The sequence below is a fragment of the Humulus lupulus genome, chromosome X, assembly GCF_963169125.1.
Source record: "Humulus lupulus chromosome X, drHumLupu1.1, whole genome shotgun sequence".
Lineage (NCBI taxonomy): Eukaryota > Viridiplantae > Streptophyta > Magnoliopsida > Rosales > Cannabaceae > Humulus > Humulus lupulus.
The window spans coordinates 10070417-10093491 of record NC_084802.1 but is presented as its reverse complement, the minus strand read 5'-3'; the positions used below and the strand labels follow the sequence as shown (position 1 = coordinate 10093491).

At 35.3% G+C, this 23075-nt stretch overlaps 1 protein-coding gene across 1 annotated transcript in view; it reads right to left on the bottom strand.

Moving 5' to 3' along the window:
- The window catches only part of LOC133805479 (tryptophan aminotransferase-related protein 4-like), a 38041-nt gene extending 25443 nt beyond the window's left edge, over positions 1-12598 (bottom strand). Inside the window, exons 1-2 of the mRNA XM_062243668.1 lie at positions 12267-12598; positions 10244-10538 (exon numbers count right to left, since the gene is read on the bottom strand). Of these exons, the coding sequence (XP_062099652.1) occupies positions 10244-10538; positions 12267-12598 (627 nt within the window). The remainder of the gene's footprint in view (positions 1-10243; positions 10539-12266) is intronic.
- Between the last annotated feature and the right edge of the window lie 10477 nt (positions 12599-23075).

The following is a 23075-nucleotide window of genomic DNA, read 5'->3' as shown; positions in this document are numbered from 1 at the left end:
TTTGGTCATGAAAATCCATTTCTGACTGAAAAACATGCAAATGTAGTTGATGTATATGTTTGGAGACGTAAATTCCCCATTAATGGAATTAACTGCACCTACCGTATATATCAATAATATCTTCATGATTTTCAATCAGAAATGGATTTTCATGACCAAATTTACTTTAGCCCACTTGCTCCCTGATACGGGAACAAAATTAATTACATTCTTTTTCAATCACTGATCTGCAGTCATTAATGATAGGATGTTGGCAGATAGATAATAAAGTTATATTTTATATGTTGTTATATTAAAAATTTATAAGTTAGGTTTTCAAATAATGTTATATTGGAATTCGAAATACGTGCTTTTTATTGTGCAGAATGAGATGACCGAACGTCGAGCATCGCAGAGTACGACCCCTGCATCATCTGCTGCTTCTTGTGTCGGCGATAATGTCGACGGTCATTTCCCGCCTGGATATTGTCACGGATGTCCTTGGACCCCGCTCGCGTTATAAGAAAGGGTTTGGGGGGTTGCCTAGGTTGAAGGCAATTGGCGCAAAGAGGGCAGCATCTTCGTCAACTTCTCAAATGTCAGGGCAATTGCCACCTGAAGTGGACACCATTTTGCAGCAAAATCAGGACATTATGCTAGAAAATCAGAACATAAAGACGCATACGACTAAACTTGAGAGTCGTCAACGGCGTCAAGATCTCCTGCTCAGTGCTTTGTTGAAGCAGGTTGGTGAATTAGCTCCTGGTTTTACTGTTGACTTACCAGACCAGGATTCAGACGAGGACGATGATGCTGACGGGGGCGGGAATGATGAGGCGGGCAGTACTCATTTGTAGAACTTTTTTTCTATTTATTTAAAATTTAATTTATGAGACATTTATTTTACTAAATTACTTTTATATTTTCATGTTTGGTGGAGACAATAAATATTAATAGTTGTAATTTTTTATTTATTTATTTATAAAATTTTAATTTTAATTTTATTTCTAATTAAATAATATTTTTAAAAAATTAAATAATTATTAATATATTAAAATTGAAAATTATTAATTAATATTAATATATTGAAAATAACATTAGTAATTTAATCAAAATTATTATTTTAAAAATACTTTTACCGGTGCAAAATTACGTCGGCAAATAGTTTCAATCTTAACTTCACATATACACTTTTACTAGCGCAAAAATGCGCCACTAAAAAAGTAAACTATTGCCAGCACATTATTGCGCCGCTAAAAGTGTTTTCCACAATATCGTGACAGATTTTTTTACCGGCGTATTTTTTCGTCACCAAAAAAGGCCATTGCCGGCGCATTATATTTGCGTCGGAAAAAGTGAAATTAGCGACGGAGATACGACGCGATTCTTTGCCGGCGCAAATTTGCGCCGGCAAAAGTCTCCTTTTTTGTAGTGCTAATAGAGATTCCTACCAATTATAGAGTAATGGAGAGCTTATATCATGTGAGTCAACTATATATATAGAGATTTTATCAACCGTATATACTAAGAGTAATGATATATGTATAACATATACATAATTTTTATTTTCTAACGTATTCTTGATTTAAATATATCTTATTTTTATTATATATAGTTTATTTTTTTAAACAATAAACAGTATTTTAGTTTATTCTTTTTAATATGTTTATGTCATTATTTATTTATTTAAAATTTATATAGTAATTAAAAATATATAATAAAAATAAATTAATATATTTTCTAAATAAAATTAAGAAAATGTATTGCATGTTTCTTTTACCAAATATATATATATATATATGCACGTGGTAAGTTTTTTCAATAAATTATATATATTTAAGATAAATTTCATTATATTTAATGACTTGTGTTGTGTGTTTGTACGTTTTGATATAAATTTTTTTTTTTTTTGAAAAAAGAGACAGAGGTCAAAAGGCTGACCTCCTCCCAATAAAATTGAGAGCCCTCACTTATGGCGGAGGAATACCGTGGTTACAACTCGAAAAAACACAACAGACCCCAACCCCAACCCCAACAATTAAAACCAGAAATTGCCCCAATCTCTAATAAGGTCCAAAAAGGCAACCCCCGCAAAACAATTGTTTCGATATACCCAAGTAGCCACCCAAAATTTTATCTTATCCCAAATAGACTCAGGAATACTGGAAATATCTTCGAAGAGTCTATTATTACGCTCTAACCATAAGGCCCAAAACGTTGCCAATACGGTAGTTTGCCACAGACGAGAAACCCGCTTGCCGCCCCCTAACCTTGTCAGGAACAAATGAGAACAGTTAGAGGGCATACACCAAAGAATACCAAACTCCGCTAACACTTTTCCCCACACTTCTCTAGCAAGACTACAATCCATGAATAAATGGGTAGAGGATTCCCCTGCCTGCTTGCAACAAACGCACCACCCTGGGGACAAGCAATGGTAAGGTCTTCTTCTCTGCAAGTTGTCGATAGTATTTAATTTATCGTTTAAAACCAACCAACCAAACACTTTTAATTTCGAGGGACAGACACTTTTCCACAAAGACTTTGCCCACTCCCGAACTGAACCCAACTGAGCATAACTCAACCTCCAAAAGGCCGACTTGCAAGAGAAGACTTCACTCACGTCCGGTGTCCAAGCCCTCCGATCTTCTAAAATTGCTGGCAAAGCCACCCTCTCTAACAACCATAACAACTCGGTGAGGCTGGTGATCTCCCTAACGAACAAATTCCTTCTAAAACGCAAGTCCCACCCCTCTGTTTGCAAGCCCGACTCTCCTCCGAGAACCACCAAATCCTTAATCAAACAGTTACTGGAAGTAGATACCAAAAATAAATCAGGGAATTGATACTTTAAAGGTGCACCGTTAATCCAAGTATCTTCCCAAAAACGAATACGATCCCCCTTCCCCACCTTGAGACTAACTAGCGGAAGATAATCCTCATAAAGAGAAGAAATATTTTTCCACAGACCACGGACAGACAACCTCCCTCCTCTACCGGTGTTCCACAGACCTCCATCCCCCCCATATCTACTCAGCACCACTCTATGCCACAAAGTATCTTTTTCCAACGGAAAACGCCACAGCCACTTCATGAGCAAAGCCCTATTTCTTGCTTCCAGATTACCAATTCCAAGGCCACCATGGTCCCGAGATTTACAAACTTCTTTCCAAGAGACCAGATGATCCAACTTGTTGTGATCCGCACCATCCCAAAGAAAGTCTCGCATCAACTTTTCCAAAACATCTATCACCCCTTTAGGAATACGGAATAACGACAAGTAATACACCGGAATAGAAGAAAGAATCGATTGAATAAGTGTCAATCTACCTCCCCTAGAAAGGAAAGCACACTTCCACCCATCCAATCGCTTTGCACAGCTTAAAACGACGGGCTCCCGAAAACCTTTGTAGCGAAGGGAAGCCCCCAGAGAGAGACCCAAATACTTCATAGGCCATTGACCCACCTCACACCCAATCTCCCTTGCACGAAGTTCCACTATTTCCTCCTCCAAGTTAATTCCTAACAATTGGCATTTCTGCAGATTAATAGAAAGTCCAGAAACCACACCAAAGACGCTCAGAATATCCAGCAACGTTGACAGAGATTCATTATCTTCCACAAAGAATACTGTATCGTCCGCGAACTGAAGGTGGCTGACTTCCACAAGATCTTTTCCTACTTTGAAACCTCGTAACGCTGAGACACTCTTGGCCTTATCCACCATCCTCCCCAAAACATCAACAACCAAGGTAAACAAAAAAGGTGAAAGGGAGTCCCCTTGGCGAAGACCTCTAGAACCCTTAAATTTCCCTCTCAGTCTCCCATTTAAAAACACCGAGAAAGAAATAGAAGACATACACCCCAGCATCCACTTTCTCCAAATTTCACCAAAACCTTTCTTATCCAGAACGAAGGCCAGGAAATCCCAATCGACACAATCGTAAGCTTTCGCAAAATCAATTTTGAAAACCCAACCCTTCTTACCTTTACTCCGATACTCCTCCACCGCCTCATTAGCCACTAACACCGTATCCAAAATCTGCCTACCCTCTACGAAAGCACCTTGAGTCTCAGCAATTGTATCAGAAAGAACTCCTCTAAGACGACCAGCCAGCACCTTTGAAATAATTTTGTAGAGACTAGTCACCAAACTTATTGGCCTGAAATCTCGCACCCGACAACTATTCAACTTCTTCGGGATTAGGCAAATGTAAGTCTCATTGGTCTTCCCATGAATAACCCCATCCTTAAAGAAGCCATCGAACACTGCCTGAATATCAGTCTTGATTGTATCCCAATTATCCTGATAGAATGCCATAGAGAATCCATCCGGTCCCGGAGCCTTAGACCCATCGCAATCGAAAACTGATCGACGAATTTCCTCTTCCGAGAAAGGCCTCTCAAGGAGAGAGGACAAAAAGGAGGGAATAGGCTCCCAAGAAATACCATCCACACCATTCCACCTCCTATGGACCGAAGAATACAGCGAAGAATAAAAACCAACAATTGTCTTTTCAATATCCACATCTTTGTCTAGGATAGTTCCATCCTCTTGCTCCAATCTAGAGATGAAATTCCTAGCTTTACGAGCACTAAGGATACTATGAAAGAGCTTTGAATTAGAATCTCCTTGTTTAGCCCACTGACATTTTGACTTAAAACCAAAATCCTCTCTCCTCTTCAAAAACAACTTGCTGCCATTCTTTCTTAATCTCCCTTCGCTCCAAAAGAAGTTGATCATTCCACTGGCCACCTTCCTCTAATCTATCCAACTCAAACATCCTTTTTTCCAAGGACTGTTTGAGCAATGATCTAGACTTGAAAACCTCCCGACTCCACCCCTTAACTTTATCTTTTACCAACGAAAGTTTTTCCATGAAACCATATCCCGGCCACCCCAACAACTTAGACGAGTTCCACCACTTTTGACAAAGAGCCTTGAAGTCTTTATGCTCGAACCAAGAATTATTAAATCTGAACGGGCTAGGGCCCCACGAAGGAGGGGTGGAATCCAACACAATAGAACAATGGTCTGAAACAAGACGAACCAACACTTCCTGGCGAATGAAAGGATAAAACTCAGTCCATAATGGCGAAAATAAAAATCTGTCAAGCCTACTGCAAATAGGCCTCTGCCTAAAATTAGTCCATGTAAAACGACCATTGTGAAGCTCAAGATCCACCAAGTTCATCTCTCTGATCAGAGCATCAAAACTCTTCATGCTTCTAGTGTTGGACTGTAGAGTCCAAGAACTTTACTTAGCTAAGATAGATAATAGTATGATAGTATTTATAGCATTATCTTTGTTACTGTGGATTTTTGGTTCAGACCGGGAATTATTTGGACACTCATAGTAGTACTTATAGATTTTCTAAGTTTAATCTATAGTTTAAGAATATTAAGTATAACCTAAGGTTTGATTAAAGTGACTGATATTAAGGATTATATTTATTATATTATAAGGTTTAGACATCAACCAATAGGATTTTAAACACATGTTATGAATGGTGATTAAGGATTAAGTATTTTTGGGGATTAAATCTAATAAGGAGTAAAGTTTGAATGTTATAGGGTCAGTCAGCAGCTTTGAGTACGTTGAGGGCTTAGTCAAGGCTGTTTACTCCATTCAAACTTAGCTAAAAATGTGTAATTTTGTGTTTAAATATTCAGCGTGTGCCGATATATCGCAGCACGTAGATACGGAAAACACAAAATGATGCACGGTCGCCTCGGGCATACTGGCCCAGGCGATATATCGCCTACAGGGGGCGATATATCGCCTCCTTCAGCATAAATTCAAACTCTTTTGAATTCATTTCCTTTCAGCCATTCAAACTCCATCAATAGTCCAGCATCTTTTGAACGAGTCTTCAGCCTCTGCTGAACGATTATTCAAATGATTTTCACCTAAAAAGCCATTATTTTTATTCAAGTAAAATCAAGATCTTTTCATCTCCAAACTCTATAAATAGGACCTAGTACCCGGCCATTATTCACCTTTTGCTCTAAGTTCAGAAGCTGCTAGTGTTAAGTGAGTGTGAGAGTGTAAACACCTGGTTTGGGAAAATCATAAGCTTAAACATCATAAGCTTATCAAACACTTTGGGAAGTGAGTTCTATAGTATTTCGGTGGAGGTTATATTGATCTTGCAAATCTTTGAGGTAAACCCGAAACTCTATTTCATTTATTTCATGTTATTTCCTTTCTCAAAACCTTCTACTCAGTCCCCTAACCTCATTCTTATTTTGGTTAGGGAATCCAAGTTCTTAAGCTTATAAGTCGGTAAGTATGTTTTTTTTTTTTATGGTTTAGTCTTTCCATCTCTTTCATTTTATCTCCTTTCTTTAGACTCACTCTTTCTTATGGTTTTAGGAGTGTTCCAAAAAAGTCCCAACTCAGTCCATTATATCCCGGTAACTTTGGTAAGGAAAATAGGCTAGAATCAATATGTTATGTGCTTATGTTATCTATATGTTTTATGTTATTAATGTGTTATGATATGTATGTATGTTTGTAGGCTTGGGCATATGACCCATATGACTAACAAGACCCTAAATGGATTATGGGCATATGACCTACTTAGCTAGTAGGACCCCACTAATTCCATGGGCATATGCTTGTTTAGTCTATGGGACCCCAAGTAATAATGGCCATTATAATAAGTGTATGTTATATGTATTATGTTAAGTCTTTATGTTTCTTATGAAGTTATGTTTATGACTATGTGTTAGATTTTCCTTGCTGGGCATTAGGCTCATTTCTTTTTGTTTTATGTGCAGGAAAATAAGCTTTAGAGGCGGAAAGATTCGTGACGCTTAGAGGATGTGTATCGATGGTGAATGGAGTCAAGGGGCCGAGCGTTATTCGATTCGAGGATGTAGTCTTGTTTATGTTTTTTATGGTTTTAAATGTATTTTCCGCATTTTCTATGTAACTCTTTTTACTTTAAGTTATTTTTGTTTTAAAGACAATGGGTACCCATATCCTATATATATTTTATGAAAGTAACCTTTGTTTCTACAAGTTTATAATAAATTATGGTATTTTCGCAAATGTATGTTTTAGTAAGACTTTGTATGTATAGTTCGATAATGGTCCAAGAGTCTAGATTAGTGGGTCATTACATGGACGTGCTATTTAGTTTCTCATCTCCTCTCCTTACCACATTAAAATCTCCCCCCAAACACCAATGACTACCACAAATGACATGTAGACCTGCTAACTCATCCCAAAAACTATCCCGTTTACCATAAACCACAGGCCCATAGACACCAGAAAACCACCAAGGGTCCTTACCCTCAGCCTCAATACGGATGGAAACTGTGAACTCCCCTACCAAAGAATCCGAAACTGAGACACTACGAGTATCCCAAACCACTAACGTTCCACCTGATCTTCCTATTGCCGGCTGAAAAATCCAAGCTTTAAATCTCGATCTCCAAATACTCCCTATGAAACTCCTGTCTATTTTAGCCTTTTTCACCTCTTGAAGCACGATAATGTCAGGATTAACCTTACAGATGGTTTCTTTAATCGCCCTCCGCTTCTCTTTATTGCCGCTACCCCTTATATTCCATGATAAAATCTTCATGAGAATTTTCGACACCCAAACTTCCTCTTATCAAAATTAACATTAAACTCAAGTTTCTTAAGTTCACAAACACTCTTTTTAGGCAAGGAAATAGGGCTACCCATCTCTTCCTCCCCTTGATTACTAGATAGTAATGAAATTCCAAGCGATTCCATCACTGAAACTAGCCTTGAATAATCATGAGGCCTGTCCACCTCTTCCACAGTAATTTTCTCTGAACCCACGTTCTCTTCAACTTCCTCTTCAACTTCTTCACCCCACAGCCTTCTAGTTTGGACTATGATATCTTCAAATTCCTCCATGTTTGCCTCAGAGTCCAAATCATCCACCAATTCATCCTCTGAGCTACCTGAATCAAGCTCCTCATCTGCTGGAACAACTAAGTCATCCTCCTCAATAACTGTATCAAAAGTAGGCTCTCCCTCACCTTTATCTTCTTTTGGCTTACGATGATACACTTTCAGGCTTTTAGTTGAAAACTCAAGGCCGGTCTCTTCCTTTTCTGACTGTTGAAGAGAAACAACCCCATGGCTAAAAGTCTTAACTGAGTGGTTTGTCCAAAGAGAAACTCTTCCCTTGCCGAAGGCCTCACAAGGTTTTGGGCTTCTAAAAATTCGAGTGGGCCTATTCCTATTATTCTTGAGAACCCTCCATGGCCGGCAGCCCACTCCCAAGACATTTGGATTGAAGAAAGCCCTAATATGATTTAAATTTATATTAAAAGAGAAGGCCATGTTTTCCACAGACAAGGCCCAGCCCAACTGTCCAACATAAAGGGCAATTTTAAATTTCCTATTTGGACACGTGGATTCAGGAACCAAATAACTAAAGCATGTGCCCTCTCCTTCCTTTTCTGAAATGGAAAGATCTGAAATAAGTCTATTAAAGATAGACTTTAAGGGGAAGCATGATATTAGCGTAACCATCCCAGTTTTCCTGCGATCTGCCTCCTGGATATCCGGCTCCGAAATAAATTCCCCTAGCGACAGGGAAACGTTATGGTTGACCTCTGGCAACATCTCAGATGCCGCTTCCCCTGTCACCGGCGCCACCAAACCTGAAGAAACATCCTTCTGAAATGTTGTCTGCGGCTCCGGAATCACAGACTCAGCCACCAGATTCTGGGTTCTTTTCCTAACCCAGATTTTCCCCCTTAATCTTTGATTTTCCTCAATCTGTACTCCTCTGTCTTCAACCACCTTCTTAACCCACAACCTTCGGTCACCAACTTTGGAATGAAAAGACTGATCATCCAATTTGAAAAGCTTTAAAACTATGCTACTTCCTTCATATGGCAAGGAGATTGAACCCGGAATGAAGCCATTGGGATCTCCAAACAGTCTCAGCCGGGCAAAAGAGATATCTCTCATCTCTAACGAACCTCTGTCCACTGCCATTAAACCACCACAAAGAGCCCCAATGACCTTGAACACGTGAATATTCCAGATATTCAGAGGAATGCCTTCGATCCCAATCCAGTTTTGGAAACAACTGACTTTCCTATTTGCCTCCTGATTATACCAATTCCAAGGTTGAAAAAAAAACTGCATGTCTCCTGCAACAGTAATCTCCCTTCTACGAATTAGTTCCTGTTGTAAGCCTTCATGAGGACACCAAATAATTATTCTATCATCAGACACTAAAGTGGAATCCACCTTGACTCCTAAAATTTTCTGTAATTCTTCTAAAATTTTCTGCCACTTCGAAACACCAGCACTGCATGACCCTTTTTGCCCAAAAAGAATTGACTGGCTTGACTTCTAAGCTTATCATCAATCTCCTCTTCCTTCCCTGCTACCACGGAGGCCCACGACTTCTTTGATAGGCTGGCTTTTTGATTATGCTCCTTCTGTTTGAATCCTTCCTGTCTCCCAACCGAGCCAAGGAGGCAATTGTTTAGTTCCATCCAGCATGATTCCCAACCTTCATCCAGGATAATAACGCATCTGACAGCACTATGAGAAAAGGATGAGACTTTGAGAAAAACTCCTCTGATATTTCTGAAACATTCTATTGTCACCCTCTGGTTGTTGTTCCTGAAAAAACTTTTGAATCCTTTCCTATTGGCATCCTTCAAGGTCGACAAACGCCTTATCTCATCAACCAACCACCTTGCGCCTTCTACAGACAGCCTAATCTCGAACCCAGACAACCTTGTTCTTTCACATAATCGGACTGCCTGACCATCGTTTGTCAAAGTGACCATGAATACCTTGTGCTCCGTTTTGAAACTCCAATAACGATGAATGTTACTAGAATTATCAAGAACAGAAACATTTTTACGTCCAATTCCAGTGGGGAAATGGATATTTTGCTTCACAAAACCAGTGGGGTTATGTGAAAAACTCGAACTTTCTCTCATATCAAAACATGCTCCAAACTTAATGGACTGAGGGTTTTGATATAAATTATGGGCACAAATATCATTACCTTTAGTTACAGTTGGTAGGATCTGTATAGTTGACAAAAAATTATGATAATCTCCATTACTCTATAGTTGAATGTGGAGATTATGAGAATCTCCATTACCCTAAATTTGTTTCCTATCTACTTTACATGTAGTTAATTAGTTATGGATTAACCAAACGGTTTTGGGTCGAACAAAATCCATCCTAATACAAAGACTATATATATATATAAATTTTTAAAGAAAGAGATACATACTAACCGAGTAATAAGGGATTCTTGGTACAACTAAAGAAGGAGAATAAGAATTATGAGATGAAAGGGCATGAACAGCAGCATTGATGAGTTGTGTTGAGCCAGAACCAAAAATAATGTATCTTCCCTCAGTCACTGCATTTCCAACAATGGCATGCATTTGGCGAAGGCGAGCTTTAAGTTGTTTGGACATGTAACCTGAATCTTTAAAGGTATAACTCATCCTATGCCAACCAGCCACCATCATTGCACTGCTTTCTGCATTTTCCATCCAAAATGGCTCCAAGAATAATGGATCTCCACTGCAATCATATATATTATGATTATTATTATTATTATGACATTAAAACTGAAAATAATTATTCAAACTATATATTGTACTACAATTTTGACTTTTATTATGTATTTTAGCTGATCATGTGGTCAAAATTTTAAAGGCTTTAATGGGCAACATGGTATTATTAGAGGATGTAGGATCTCTATTAATTAATGTCAGTACTCCTGCCTTATTTACTCTACTACAAAACATATTTTTAGGACACTTTTTTATGGCACTCACCTAGATGCGAGCCCTAAAAACAACTTCTGGACTTTTTAGGACACTCATTAAGAGTCCTTACAGAATTTCTTTTAGGACACACGGTGTGAGCCTTGAAAACTGGTGTGTGTCCTAAAAGTTTGATTTTTTTAATAAAAGTTCTTGGACTTTTTAGGACACTCATTGAGAGTCTTTAAATCATTTCTTTTAGGACATGCATTGCGAGCCCTAAAAACTTATGCGTGTCCTAAAAGTTTGAATAATTTTTTTAACAAAAGTTTTATTATTATTTATTAAAAAAAATCACTCAACCCTTTCTTTTCCTCTCTCTCTCTCTCCTTGCGTCGTCTCTGCTAGAGTCGAATGACCGCCCTCCCGTCGCTGGCCACCGCCACACGCCAGCCCAGTCGATGCGCCGTCCCTCGAAACCCCCAACCCCCGAAGATCGACACCTCACGCGCGGCCTACGACCCTCAACGGGGCACTCGAAGTTCTATCGTTCATGAGTTTCTCCCGAACTTTTGGAGCACTTATCGACCACCACAAGCTGAACCACCACCACCACCATACTCCTTGCTTCTTGGGCTTCAAAAACCACTAAAGAATCAGACTCAATGGTCACTGGAGTTGGAAGTCAATGCTCGTCGATAAACAAGGTGACTTCCGAACCTTCAAGCGTAGATCCGAGCTTTTCTGAGCCATTTCAAACTAAACCACTGCCACCACGACATTTCCCTTGGCTTGGGCTTTAAAACCCAGAAGTTTGTTTTTCGAACCACCACCTTTGAATGGTGGCGTCGCTGCCGTCGCCTGAGCCCCGCTGGCTCCGACCATCACTATGCTTTGGTCTTCAAAACCCACCAATTAAATTTAAAAAAATTAAAAATAAAATTTTTCAGGACTTGCAATGCGAACCTTAAAAAACTTCAGTTTTTAAACTTTTTTAGGGCTCACAAAATTCTTTTTTATAATAGTGTTAACTTTTTATAAATATACATAAATCTGCTGGTTAAATATTGAGTAAGTAAAACTCTATTAACACACATCTAGTATTATGTCATTAATCTTTAAAAGAAAAAAATACAAGTACTTTGATTAGAAAATTTAATTTTTTTGAAACTAATTTATAATTATAATAAAAAAAAATTAAATAAAACAAATCTTACTTAACGTTATTTTAGGAAATAAAATATTTTAAATAATAGCTATAAGATCAATTTAGTATATTACTAATTATCCATAAGTAAATATTCACTTACCATTTAGTACTAACTCATATATTGAGTATTATTTTTGACATCTTAAAATGTTCAACACCACTAACGCGACATATTATTATTGATATAATTAATATCGGGTCCTAAATTAAAATGTGTGGTACCCGATATTGAATCACACTAATAGATGAGATATGTCACATCAAGTGGTGTAAGTCACTTAAGATACTCCTTAACAATACTATATATTTGTATATTTATAGAGAGAAGGAGACCTTTTGGCATTTACAGGACAAGAAGGAAGAAAGTTCTGACAGTGAGAGCCAGCATAGCAAGAATTGCACTCACAAACAGGTCCTTCTTCTTCTTCTTCTTCATCAACGACCAAGCTGCTATCGATAAAGGCTCTTCCATGGCCGGAGCATGAGATGGCTGCCACTCTCTCAGCTTCCCTTGCAGGCCTTCTACTCCAACTCAGCTCATCACTACTACTACTTTCATCATCAAAAACTCTCACTCTCTTAAGTATAAACAAAACATTTAGAGCTAAGGAACATACTAATAACAACAATATTGATAGGTTTTTTGTAACCCTAACTTTTCCCATATCTATCAAAGCTCTTCTCTCTCTTTTTCTCTTGCTATTCTTATGGCGTTAAGAATGACAAGAGAGACATATAAATGGAGAAAAAAAAAGAATCTGTTTTTTGCTCAAGTAAACGACGAGGAATTAATATGTGTGTGTGTGAACGTCGACTAATTTATATATCCCACACATATAATAAAACTAGCTAGTGGCAAAGCACAAGCACATGCATGTCATGAACCCATAAATAAATAAAAACTAACATTTTATTCAATTTAATTTCAATATGAAAGAATTTTTTTAAGTATATGCATGAACCGATCAACATTACACAGACGTAATAATAATTGTCTTGTTTTTTTAATTATAAGTTTTAAATTAAATAAGATTTTACATATATTGTTATTTGGTAATGATTTTTATAATCTAAGTCTACTAAAGGAACTAAAAAGAAACTAACATAGCATGTTTTTTTCTCCAATGATATATGTTTATGTTTATGTTTTTGTTAACATAAAACATTTTGGTAATTTGTTTTATGTTGGATTATATTTTATACATTGTGTATTTTAATTTTAAATTAAATAATATTTAAAATGCTTATAAGTTAAATTTTTAATAAAACATTGAATTTTTTTATGGTTATTGAACTTTAAATTATTGTTTTACCAATTTTAATAATTAAATACAATTAGTGATAAGATTGTAAAATATATGAAAACGGGAATATATATATATATATATATATTTATATATATATATATTTATATAACTGGTTCTAAGAGAGAGGCGGCTATGGGTTTCGACACAATAACAAGTTTTGAAAATAACATTATTTTTGTGTGTTGAAGTTGGGAAAATTCGGTGATCCATTTGACACCACATTTATTCGATGAAATTAGACTAAGTGCTCACTTTTAGATAATTATTTTATTTTTATCTATTTATTAATCCTCTTACTTTTATACCCAGATTTATAATGAATATTTTCATTATACCATTTTTCTACGCAATAATACATTACAACAACACTTCGAAACATATCCTCAAATAAGAGTAATTTGGGAAGTCTCATGATAATAATGGGTAAAATTCAACTAAATATATTTAGTGTCTAATTTTAGTTAACTTACTACAAAAAACAAGGTCTATACCGAGAACAAATGTCATCGGTATAAGCCTACATGTTCTCGGTAGACCTTATACCGAGAACATGTCGTTGGCAGTAAGTCCTCGATACAGCCGCGTCGGTAGAAGTAAACTTCTATCGACGATAATCAACATGTTCTCGGTATAGGTTGTACCGAGGACAATGTCATCGGTATAGAGTGAAAAATGTCCTCGGCACAACCAACCCAAATTTCATTACCATTACCATTTCATAAATATATATATATATATATAAAATGAATAAATAAACCTTACCTTTAACAAATAGAGAGAAACTCCTTCACCTTTGGAAATTTTTGGGCTTAAAACCGAAATGTTTGGGAAGAAAATGGAGGTTTTCGGCAGAGAGAGGCGGATGGCGCAGAGAAACCAGAGGGAAACCAGAGAGGAAGGAGAAGGGGGTTCACGGCTGTTGGGCATATTTATAAACCCTATACCGAGAACATGTTCTCGGTATAGGAACTAACCCTATTTCAGAACCGCGAAAATGTCCCGCGCATCTGAAATGTCTATACCGAGAACATGTTGTCGGTATAATGTTCTCGGTATAGAACCTTTTTTTTGTAGTGTAATGACCCAACTACTCTAGACTTTGGACCATTAATGAAAACTACACATAGACCCTAATCCTTAATAGAACTTACAAGTGAAAATATCATAACTTTATTAAAACTTGTAAAAATAAATGTTAAACTTACATAAAATAAGTTAGGATATGGGATCCCATTGTTTTAAAATCAAAACATAACATAACTATAATTAAAAGAGATTACATAAATAAGTGCAGAAAAATACACATAAAAACATAAGTAAAGACTTCATCCTCGAATCGAAACTCTCGGCTCTTTGAATCCATTCCGCCTCAATACACATCCCCAAAGCTTCCAAGAACCTTTACCGCCACCAAAGTTACTTTCCTGCACATATAAACATAAAATGAGTGAGCCTAATGCCCAGCAAGGAAAATCTAACATATAACTATATAGATAAAATTCATAATGTAACATAAAACATATCATAACACTTATGTCACATATATACTATAATGGCCATTATTACTTGGGGTCCCATAAACTAAACAAGTCATATGCCCATTAGATTAGTGGGGCTTGCTAGCTAAGCAAGTCATATGACCATAATCTATTTGGGGCTTGTTAGTTGTACGGGTCATATGCCCAAGTCTACAAACATACTTAACATAGCATATTACATAACACATAATCATAAGATAACATATAAAATCATATAACACATAAATCCTATCATATTTTCCTTACCAAATTACTGGGATATGAGAACAGATTTTGGGACCTTAGAACACTCCTAAAAACCATTTATAACAATGTGAGTATATTGAAGAAAAGGGATGAAGCAACTATACCATCAAAATACACTTACCAAGAATCTTATGCTCAAGAACTTAGATTTCCTAACCAAGAATAAAGAATAAGGTTAGAATGCTGAGTAGAAGACTATGAGAACTTAAAGAAAATAATACCAATTGAACTAGAGTGTAGAATACCTTGAATGCTGGTCAATCTAAACCTTGAACCGAAATGCTATAAAACCTTACTTCCCAAGTGTTTGGTAAGCTTATAGTGATCAAGCTTTATAATTCCCAACCCAAGTGTTTACACTCTCAATATAATAACTTAGCAACTTGCAGCCTCTGAACTTAGAGTAATAGATGAATAAATGGCTGGGTACTAGGTCCTATTTATAGAGTTTAGGAATAAAAGATTTTCATTTAACTTGAATAAAAATAATGGCTTTTTAAGTGATTTTTTTTTTGAATTATCGTTCAGCAGAGGCTGAAGACTCGTTCAGAAAGATGCTGGACTTATCAAGAGGTTGAAGATTTGAATGGAGAACATTTTCAAAATGTTTCAAAATGCCCTGAAGGAGGCAATATATCGCCCCCTTTAGGCGATATATCGCCTGGGCCAGTATGCCCGAGGCAATCGTGCGACGTTTTTTTTTCTTTCCGTGCTGCGATATATCTCCCCCTATAGCTGCGATATATCGGCATACGCTGAATATTTAAACACGAAATTACACATTTTTAGCTTAATTTGAATTGAGTAAACAGCCTTGACTAAGCCCTCTAACGTTTTCAAATCTGCTGATTGACCCTAGGATATTCAAATTTTAACCTTAATAAATTTATTCCTCAAAATACTTAATCATTATTAAACATACACATGACATGTGCTATAATCTTATTGGGTCTTATCTAAACCTTATAATATAATAAATATTACCCTCAAAATCAGTCATATTAATCAAACCTTAGGTTAAAATTAATATTCTTAAACTATAGGTTAAACTTAGAAAATCTACAAGTATTACTATGAGTGTCCAAATAAATCCCGGTCTGAACCAAAAATCCACAGTCATAAAGATAATACTATTATTACTATTATACTACTATCTAACTTAGCTAAGTAAAGTTCTTGGACTCTACATGTAGTGTCTACTACTAAAAGTGAGCAGTTCTCAACTTTTCCCAATTTTTTCGGATCATATTAAGGTCAACCTGTGTGATAGGAATTTTCCCATTTATGTTCTTAATATCATTAAAATTATTAATTTATAGTTAAAAATATTATTTATTTCTCATAAAAGATAAATCTAAAGTAGAAATAAAATTTCTTAAAATAATTTAGCATAACTTATTCACATTTATAATTCATTGATATTAAGAACTTTGTTTATTAATAATTCATTAATTTTGTTTATTTAGAATTATATATATATATCTATGTAAAAGAGTCAAAAGGATTGATACAAACAAAACTAAAATAAATCAATAATGTGTAATACTAATAATGTCTATCAAAATGTAGTGTGGAATGAGTCTATTTGACATGTGAACATGATGGGTCGACACAATCAAGATAAGGTTGACTAACTAGACATGTCAATCTACCATGACACGACACGTACGAATACGAACACGATACAATGACATGAATTGCTACCTCTACCCATGTGTAATTAGATAGGGAATACTTTTTATATAAATAATTAAAATAGTTACCTTTAGGAAAGAAAATTGTCGACCGAAAAAAGTAAAAGACGAAAAAGACTGATATTGAATTCTTCTATGCAAAGAACATATGAATTTCCATTAAGGACTTATACCTGTTTGGTCAACAAGATTGGACTGACTATGGACTATTGGGTGGGATTAGGACAGTAATGGATTGAAAGACACCGTATGAATTAAGCGTTATATTGTGTTTGGTGCAATATATAAGACTAAATTCATAATGAAAATTTTTTTCACACTTTTATCTGATTCATAAAATAAGATAAGCGAACATATGAACTCATGCATGCATTCTATTCAGATAAGTGACTATAGTATCACACCGGGGCCTGTTGTCCTAAATACGTGACCATAGAGTCACACCGGGGCCGCTGCCCTAAATAAATGACTATAAAGTCACACCGGGACCCATTTCCCTACAATATGGGACTATAGAGTCACCCCGGGGCCCATTGCCTTATCCTCTGTATAACCAGCCTTAGAGCTGGCCCAACATACTTGGCGCTTTATTTTTCTAACGACCATAGGTTCAGTCAAGCGTATATCACACTCTTGATTAGGCCTAACCATATTGGCCTGCACTCCACGCGCTATTGCCACCCTTGACTTATAAGTCAATGCTTTCAATCAGATAATGCAAACAAGCATACATCATTTAATAATTATCCAGATACAGAGCATTCATGCATGCTTAATCAAACAATCACATGCATAATCATAATCGTTCTCATTCACTGGGACCCGAGCCCTAATCATATTCATATTTAACAACCGGGCCAAGCCCTAATCACATATATCACATATTAGGTGTAGTTTTCTTACCTCTGGTCCAAGCACAAGCTAATTAACAACAACCCTTGAGCACGAGCCCTAATCATATCTGTTGACCCTCAAATTGGCCAACGACACGGAGTCAAATAAACGATATGAAATGGGATGAAATCAGGAAAAAAGATCAAATGGAAAGCAAGCGACACAAACGATTTATAGTGGTTCGGCCCCAGTTGAATGATAATGACCTACGTCCACTTAGTGTTCTTATTGATGTTGAATCCAAACACTGTGATCAATGAACTAGGGTTCACGAGTTTCACAAGCCTCGGGAGGATTACAACCTAAGTGAATAACCACACTATTTTTCTCTCAGAGTACAATGATCAAAAGTTCAAAAGTCCCTTCCTTAAGCCCTTTGATTCTTATTTATAGGCTTAAGAAGATTACATGGGCCGATGGGCTTTAATTATCATTAAGACTTACGTATCTAGGCAATAAAAGGAATTACAATTAATGCAAATATTACAAGATTGCACATCAAAAAGGAAGCAATTGAAAGTATGCGACCAGACTGGTCGCACATAAACGTGATGCTTGATAAATGAATGACGTTCTGGTCGATGGTCGAACAGGATTCATTCTCTTAATGTCGTCACGCGCCTGTCACGTGTAGGTCAATCTTGCCACATCACCAAGAGCCATTTTTTGGGTAAAAAATAACCATATTTAACAATCGGTCCAAGCCCTAATCACATATATCACATATTGGGTGTAGTTTTCTTACCTCTGGTTCAAGCACAAGCTAATTAACAATGACCCTTGAGCACAATCTCATCCTGAGCCCTAAAGGTATCCTAGTCACAACCATTATAAGAGATATCCATCAATATTGAGTAAATAAAGACTTCCGGACCGAGTCCTAGTCTCCGGGACCTCGAATTCTACTAAACTGGGTAGTAGAATCATTCCCGAGCCCTTAGGTTTAAGTTCCAGTAATTCAAAACCTCGTTTGGCTGACCTTCCCAAGTAGCACTGCGGTGCACTCCAAAACAGAAAGCCCTCAACCTATTTTCCTTGGACACGCGTCGCGGCGCAACACACCCAATGTCGTGGCGCTAAGGCGATTCAGAAGACCATCCTGGCTTATGAGTTCATGCAAGCCATGATGCTCCAAGAACAGCGCTGCGGCACAACCCCGCGAATCCTGATTTTCAAACATTTTCCCCACCAAATTCCCTCAAAATCCACCCCAAAGCAGTACCAAACCCATAATTAAGTCCCAAAACATCATCAATACATCACAGGTAGCAAAACCCAACTCAAAATCGAATAATAACACTCTCAAAATCACAAAATTTAAGCAAAGCTAGAAACTTAAAAAACAAAACTCAGAAACTTGAAAGCTCTAATTACCTCTTATAAATTCATTTTTCAGCTGAATCCCTAGGCTATAAAAGCTTCTAATCTTCCCTAGAATTGCTATGATTCTAATCTTGCTTGAATCTGAGCTCTAAAACTCGAGTTTCCTTCGAAAACATTAACGAGCTGAGAGAGAACGAGAGAGAGAGGGGGAGAGGTTTGTGTTTTTTTTAGTTAATGAACTTAGCCTTAACCTTATATTCGAACTGTCCCAAATGACCAAAATGCCCCCACTCAACCCGCTTCTCTCTCAGCACCCCATAAGATCAAAAATGTCATTTTTCAAGCTATAATCCCACTCTATACCCAAATCTCCTCAAATAATCTCACTAAACCCAGAATATTTCTATTTCTCCCAAAATTTGACTCATGCTACAATGAGTCCCGGTGACTCTCCAGATCACCCAAAATACCCCTTGGCTTGCCCCAAACCTGACATTTCTCATCGTTGTAACTAAACCACTAACTTGCTGCCTAGGATCGTCTCGTGCCGAATAACTCAAATATATCCACATAATAATGTGGTCTCAATCAATATGCACATATATATGCAAATATGACATCAACGAGTCAAAATCACGAAAATGTCATTATAATAAGAAACGGGCCCACATGCATGTTTTATATACATAAACATGCAAATATAGTCATATTATAATATAATTTGTAAGATCATGCATATAATCACGTAATACATAATTAAATCACTTATTGCCCTCCTGACCCCTTAATCAAGACACTAAACCTTGTTAGGGAAATTGAGACGTTACAATATGGAACTTTAAATAATAAATATAGATGTCATTGTAGTAAAATTTTGAAATAAATATTTTAAATAATAATCTTAATTTTTTAAAGGGAATATACAATATTTTAATACTCTTTATATTATTTATCTTGAAACCAACTTAGTACACTATTATTAAAAAAAAATTTATTATAGCAACACTATTATTTAATTAATATCATTTAATAGCTTGTGTATGGTAAAACAATTCAAAATTATACATTTTCACCAATTTTAATAATTAATTCATTATTTTAGAGGACTAGGCGAGCTTATCTCATCTTCTAACATGTCCAAACACTTGACCAGACAGCTCTGCTGTAACGCTTTTCTCCTAGTGGCAAAAATAATATCCTAGATAGCTAGTTTCAATCAAAGTGGCATATGGAAAAATAGTAAATAAATTTATAGATAAACTTATATTAAAACCAAAGGATTAAATTGTAATTAATTATATGATGATAAAAGGCCATGCAAATGCAATGTTGATGGAGTTGGTGGTGATTTTTGATTGGGGTTGACTGGTTGGCACAATAGTAAATAAATTCGTTTGTCATTATAATAATGGTGTTTTTAACCTTTGTCCTTCGAGCTAGGACTTCAACTTCGGCCAGTTTTAATTAGTATATGATTTTACTAAGTTTCAATTTATTTGAGGCTGTTTATCCTTAATTGGGTACGTGATGGTGCCAATTCAATCATAGCAACCGTCGATTGACTCTATTATATATATATATATAATTAATTTGTTTATATATGTCTGAGTGAGTCGTTAGATCTGTTTTCCTAAATCATTGTATTTAGGTTGATGATTAAATATTCTACCAATGTAGTCAACTTGGTTAGCCACTATTTATTAGGTCATCTCTTGTGTGATATATATGTGCTACATGTAGGACTGTGCCATTCATTTTGACCAGTCTATCAAATTAAGTTCATTTTCTTTCTTTTAAAATATATAAGAGAATTTTTGTATAGGCCTCATTTTAAGTTTTATTGGTGGGACTCTCAGTGTTTCTTGACCCGTTAATAGTTTTTGGCATGATTTTTTTTATGACCGTGTATATTGTAGCTATTTAGAGCATCCTGCAAATTTTCAAAAAATTCCGAATATTTTACAGTATCGAAAACTAGGTTCAAACATATTGTTTTCCACGCGCATAAAAAAAAATTAGTCACGCGTGCAACAACATGTTTGAACTTAGTTTTCGGTACTGTAAACTATTCGAAATTTTCTGAAAATTTGCAGGATGCTCTAAATAGCTACAATATATACAGTCATAAAAAGAAATTGTGCTGAAAACTGTTCACGGGTCTAGAACACTGAGAGCCCTACCGGTAGGGCTTAAAGTGAAACCCCTATAGGAGAATTCTCATATATATATATATATATATATATATATATATATATATCTTCTATATAATGAGTGTGTAGATAACGGAAATTCTTGGTTTTAACGGTTTTTTATTTTTTTAAGGTTAACTTTAACGGAATATTCTTATATTTAACAGAATATTCTTATATTTAACGGTAGTTTGTAAATACTTAAACTTAAATAAAACAAAATAAATAATTAAAAAATTAAAATAAGATATTTTTTAGATATTGTACAATAATAATTATTTAAAAATAATAAATAATTAAACAAATTAAAATATGATATTTTTGAGATATTTTACAATAATAATTATTTAAAAAATAATAAGATCATATGTTTTATAACTTAAATATAATTTAATTAAACTTAAACTAACTTATTAGAATAATATCATATTAAATATATAATATAATCTACTGTGAATTAGCAACAAATTGCTTTTTTAAAAAAACTAGCACGAAACTTAAATTTAAATTTCATGCATAATATTTAATATTACATTAAACATATAATATATGATCTTTTGTTGTCCCTCCGAAATTCAAAAACTAAAGCAAACATAAACTTAAACAAAAATAAATAAATTATTTAATTAAAATATAATATTTATTTAAAATTTATATGACATTAATATAAATTTAATAAAAATAAATAATAAATTCTATAAATAACACTAAGCAAACGTGCATATTACACATTGCGTGTATCTAGTATAAATATATATATATAAGGATATGAAAAAGTCTAAAATTTTCATCTAGATCGCACTACAACAATTTTCACTTTTAATGACTCTCTATAATGACTTACACCAATGGTGTAAGTCATTAAAAGTATTCAGGGATATTTAAAGTCTAATGGTGTAAGTCATTAAAAGTTCTTGTCGATGACTACCAAGGTAAGTCATTAAAAGTGGTGGGAGACGTTATTTGTTATAAATTAAAAAGTCGAAAAAATAATAATTAAATCTGACAATGGGAGCCCTCTAACGTCTCCCTTGGGTAGACGTGTACACATCCAACGTCTCCCCTGGGAAGACGTGTACACATCCAACGTCTCCCCTGGGAAGACGTGTACACATCGGACGTCTTCCCAAGGGAGACGTTGGAAGTGTACACGTCTTCCCAGGGGAGACGTTGGATGTGTACACGTCTACCCAGGGAAGACGTTGGAAGCCTCCCCTATATATCACCTTCCCCGAGCCATCACCAACCAGATGAAACCAGAGGCGATTTCTGGGCATTTCCTTGGCGATTTTGGGTGATTTTTCTTCCGTTTTCCTCCTCCGAAAATTGATTTGAGGTAAGTTTTTAAGTTTAATTCATGTTTAATAGTTAGGATAATGTACTATTATTTATTTTCTTTAACTATAATAGGTTAATATTGTGATTTTAGGGTATTTTGTGGGTTGCGATTTTGGGTATTGTGGGTAATTTTGGGCGAAATTGATACTGATTTTGGCCGATTTTCTCCTCCAAAAACTAATTTTAGGTATGTTTGTTCATTTTAATTAATGTATAATAGTTATGATTATATATTTTTATTTATTTTCTTTAATTATAATGGGTTAATATTGAGATTTTAGGGTATTGTGGGTTGCGGTTTTGGGTAATATTTGCTTGATTTGAAGAAGATTTGAGATATGATTTCATTATTAAAACAATGCATTATAGTTAGAATGATAGAAATAATTATTTTTGTGTATTTTTTTTATGATTTGTGAGTTTATTATAAATATTTTTTAAAAGTTTGAAAAATGATTTTAATGAAGATTTGAGATACACAATTGAGATTTAATAGTTATACCATGTTATTTACTATTTTTTTATTTTTTTTTACAATTTAATTCGAAAATTGTAGATTTTTTTAAATTAAATTTTTAGGTTGATTAAGTATATATATATGTGTCTAAAATAA